Source organism: Mauremys reevesii, linkage group 11, assembly GCF_016161935.1.
Source record: "Mauremys reevesii isolate NIE-2019 linkage group 11, ASM1616193v1, whole genome shotgun sequence".
In the NCBI taxonomy this organism is placed as follows: domain Eukaryota; kingdom Metazoa; phylum Chordata; order Testudines; family Geoemydidae; genus Mauremys; species Mauremys reevesii.
The window spans coordinates 874530-878504 of NC_052633.1; the positions used below are offsets into that span (position 1 = coordinate 874530).

At 60.4% G+C, this 3975-nt stretch overlaps 1 protein-coding gene across 1 annotated transcript; it reads left to right on the forward strand.

Moving 5' to 3' along the window:
- The first annotated feature begins 1248 nt into the window (after nt 1-1248).
- LOC120374479 lies at nt 1249-2533 on the forward strand. Its single transcript, XM_039494223.1, has 2 exons — nt 1249-1344; nt 1405-2533. Exon 2 carries the CDS (start codon nt 1418-1420, stop codon nt 2531-2533), a length of 1116 nt encoding a protein of 371 aa, XP_039350157.1. The 5' UTR covers nt 1249-1344; nt 1405-1417.
- The last annotated feature ends 1442 nt before the right edge of the window (nt 2534-3975 follow it).

A 3975-nucleotide genomic window follows, 5' to 3' on the forward strand; every position in this document is an offset into this window, starting at 1 on the left:
CTGAACTATTATTGCTGCTCAGCTCCTGCTTAAGGACCTGAGCCCTGAACTATTGTGGTTGCTGCTCAGCTCCTGCTTTAAGGACCTGAGCCCTGAACTATTGTGGTTGCTGCTCAGCTCCTGCTTTAAGGACCTGAGCCCTGAACTATTGTGGTTGCTGCTCAGCTCCTGCTTTAAGGACCTGAGCCCTGAACTATTGTGGTTGCTGCTCAGCTCCTGCTTTAAGGACCTGAGCCCTGAACTATTGTGGTTGCTGCTCAGCTCCTGCTTTAAGGACCTGAGCCCTGAACTATGGTTGCTGCTCAGCTCCTGCTTAAGGACCTGAGCCCTGAACTATTATTGCTGCTCAGCTCCTGCTTTAGGACCTGAGCCCTGAACTATTATTGCTGCTCAGCTCCTGCTTAAGGACCTGAGCCCTGACTATTGTTATTGCTGCTCAGCTCCTGCTTTAAGGACCTGAGCCCTGAACTATTATTGCTGCTCAGCTCCTGCTTTAAGGACCTGAGCCCTGAACTATTGTTGTTTGCTCAGCTCCTGCTTAAGGACCTGAGCCCTGAACTATTATTGCTGCTCAGCTCCTGCTTAAGGACCTGAGCCCTCAACTATTATTGCTGCTCAGCTCCTGCTTTAAGGACCTGAGCCCTGAACTATTGTGGTTGCTGCTCAGCTCCTGCTTTAAGGACCTAAGCCCTGAACTATTGTTGTTTGCTCAGCTACTGCTTAAGGACCTGAGCCCTGAACTATTGTTGTTTGCTCAGCTCCTGCTTAAGGAGCTGAGCCCCTTGAACTACTGCTTATTGCCCCGCCCTGACTAGGGCTAGGGCTTTACTGACTCTGGGTGCTCAGCCCCTGCCTGAGGGTCTGAGCCTAGAACTGCTGTTTGCTGCCCCACCCTGACTGAGGGCTTGGGCTTCGTTGACTGTTTATTTCTGCTCAGCCCTGCCTGAGGGTCTGAGCCCTTGGACCTTCGGAGACTGAACTGCTGATTTAGGCCGTGTAGTGACGCGGCCTGGCTCCCGGCCACACCCGAGAGGGCCGAGCCCCCACACCGGACTCTTACACGTGGTGCCTTCTCTGAGGACCTCTCGCCCAGGATGTGGGCGCGAGCTCTTGACGCCGGTGAAAAGGGGGCCGCGGGAGAGAGGCCTCCCGCCAGAGAGATGGATCTGTCCCAGCTCCTGCCCTCATGACGGAGAGCCAGGAGCGACAACAGGCGGCCCAGTCGCAACAGCAGCAGCTCATCGAGCAGCTAGGTTCGCAACAACGGCAGCTCATTCAAGACCTGGTTACCCAGCACCAGGACTTCCAGCGGCAATGTGTCCAGCAGCTCGCAGCGGTGCTGACTCGACCGGGGGAACCCCAGCCAGGAGATGCTGCAGGGGCCCCGCGGCCCAGCCCCCCAATTCGGCTGACGAAGATGGGGCCCGGCGACGACCCTGAAGCCTTTCTCGTCACATTCGAGCGGGTGGCCGTCGTCGCGGGCTGGGCCCAGGACCAATGGGCCACCATCCTGGCCCCATACTTAACGGGGACTGCTCAGACGGTCTATCGAGGCTTGTCTGTGGAGGCAGCCCAGGACTACAGCCAGGTGAAAGCCGCTATCCTAGACGCCCTGGATGTGAGTCCAGAGACCTACCGACAGCGGTTTAGAAGCCTGGCGTATCCTCCAGGGGCCCGACCTCGGATAGTGGCCCAGGAGCTTCGAGTGGTAGTATTGGAGCAGTTCGCCCATGTACTCCCGCCGCGAGGAAGAGCCTGGGTCCTCCGCCATAGGCCGGCGACAGTGGCCGCGGCCGTTACGTTAATGGAGGACTTCCTCGCGGGTGAAACCCCGCTGGGCTCGGCTGGCCGGACAGCCCCGCCCCGGACGGAGCGCCCCAACCCAGAAAAGAAGGGGGCGCCCACCCTCACAGACGTACAAGTTTCCTCCCATGGAGCGGAGGCCCGGACCCGTACCGCCACGTCCTCTGGGAGACCCGCTCGGACCCCGGTTCCTGTGGCGAGAGGGGACTACCGGAACCTGCCTGGAGGTAACCCCGGGACCCGGTCACGGACGGGACGAGCAGACCTGGGGCCCTGTTTCTCCTGTGGAGAGTATGGCCATTTACAGCGGGACTGCCCAGGACTGGAGTGTACCTTTGGCCAGGTTTACTCAGGGGAAGGCCGTGCCCGGCGTTGGCAAGCGGCCAAGATCACCGTGCCCGTGGTCGTTGAGGGGCGCCCGACGGTGGCCCTCCTCGATTCAGGCTGCAGCCAGACACTGGTCTGCCAAACCATGGGCCCGCAGGCTAACAACCACCTGGGGAAGATTCAGCTGCAGTGTATCCACGGGGATATACGGCCCTACCCAAGTACCAGGGCCCAACTGACTATTGATGGGGTCACCCAGCTGATGACAGTGGGACTTGCTCCACGGCTGGCGTACCCGGTGATCCTGGGTCGGGACTGGCCCGAGTTCCCCGCCGTACTATGCCGCCACGCCGAGGGCAGCCCGCAGGTCACGCCAGCCTTGGAAGGAGACCTCAGAGACTGAGAAAGACGAGGTGGAAGCCCCGACCACACCAACCCGACGGAAGGACGTGAAGATCCTCCCGGAGTGGGGAGGATCCTCGGCGCCCACGGACTTTGCCGGGATCAACGGGCCGACCGTACACTCACACGGACATCGACCAGCTGGCCTCCGTGGATGGGGCGGTCCTTGAACCCCATCGGCGGCGCAGTGGCGCGCACTTTGAGTTGCGGCAGGAGCGCCTGTATCGCGTCGAGAGGACCCCGCACGTGGGATACCCGGACACAACTCCTCGTGCCTCGGTGTCACCGCTGGGCGGTCATGAAACTGGCCCACGACATCCCTGCGACGGGCACCTCGGTCACGAGAAGACCCTGGCTCGGATCCTGGGGCGCTTCTTCTGGCCAGGGGTACACCAGGAGGTAAAGAATTATTGCAACTCTTGCCCGGAATGCCAACTTGGCTGCCCCAGCACGAACTCCCAAGGCACCGCTGGTCCCGATGCCTCTGATTGAGACCCCCTTTGAACGTGTGGCCATGGACCTGGTGGGGCCTCTCCCTAAGAGCAGCGCAGGGTTCCAATACATTTTGGTGATAATGGACTATGCTACCAGGTTCCCCGAAGCAATCCCTCTCCGGACCATCACAGCCCGCACCGTCGCAGCTGAGCTGGTGAAGGTCTTCGCCCGTGTCGGCCTGCCCCGGGAGATCCTCACGGATCAGGGGACCAACTTTACGTCACGGCTGCTCCAGCAGGTGTGCGAACTCTTGGGGATAAAGCAACTCCGGACGTCCGTTTACCATCCCCAGACAGATGGGCTGGTTGAAAGATTCAATCGGACGCTGAAAGAGATGTTGTGTAGGTTCCCCCAGGAGGACCTTCGCCGATGGGACCAGCTCCTTCCACCCCTGCTCCTGGCGGTGCGGGAAGTCCCCCAGTCTTCAACCAAGTTCTCACCCTTTGAGTTGCTGTACGGTCGGCGACCTCGGGGCCTGCTGGATCTCATGAGGGAAACCTGGGAGCAAGCCCCATCGCCGGCCCAGGGCCTCTTAAAGTACGTACTCCAGCTTCAGGAGCGCCTTAAGCAGGCGGGGGCCCTGGCGCAGGAGAACTTGAAAGCCACCCAGGACACGCAGGCCCAGACTTATAACCGGGACGCCCAGACTCGGGACTTTCAACCCGGAGACCGGGTATTACTCCTCCTTCCCTCCAGTGAATCGAAGATCCTGGCCCGGTGGCAAGGGCCATATGAGGTGGTTCGGAAGGTGGGCCCGGTTAATTATGAAATCAATCAGCCAGACCGGAAAAAGAAGACCCAACGGTACCATGTCAACCTCCTCAAGCCCTGGCGGGAACGTGAAGGTCTCCTGATCAACCCCTACCCGCGAGAACCTGAGCTAGGACCCCAGGTAGCCCATACCGAGGACCCCGGGGAACCCCAGCTCGGGGAGACCCTAACAGACAA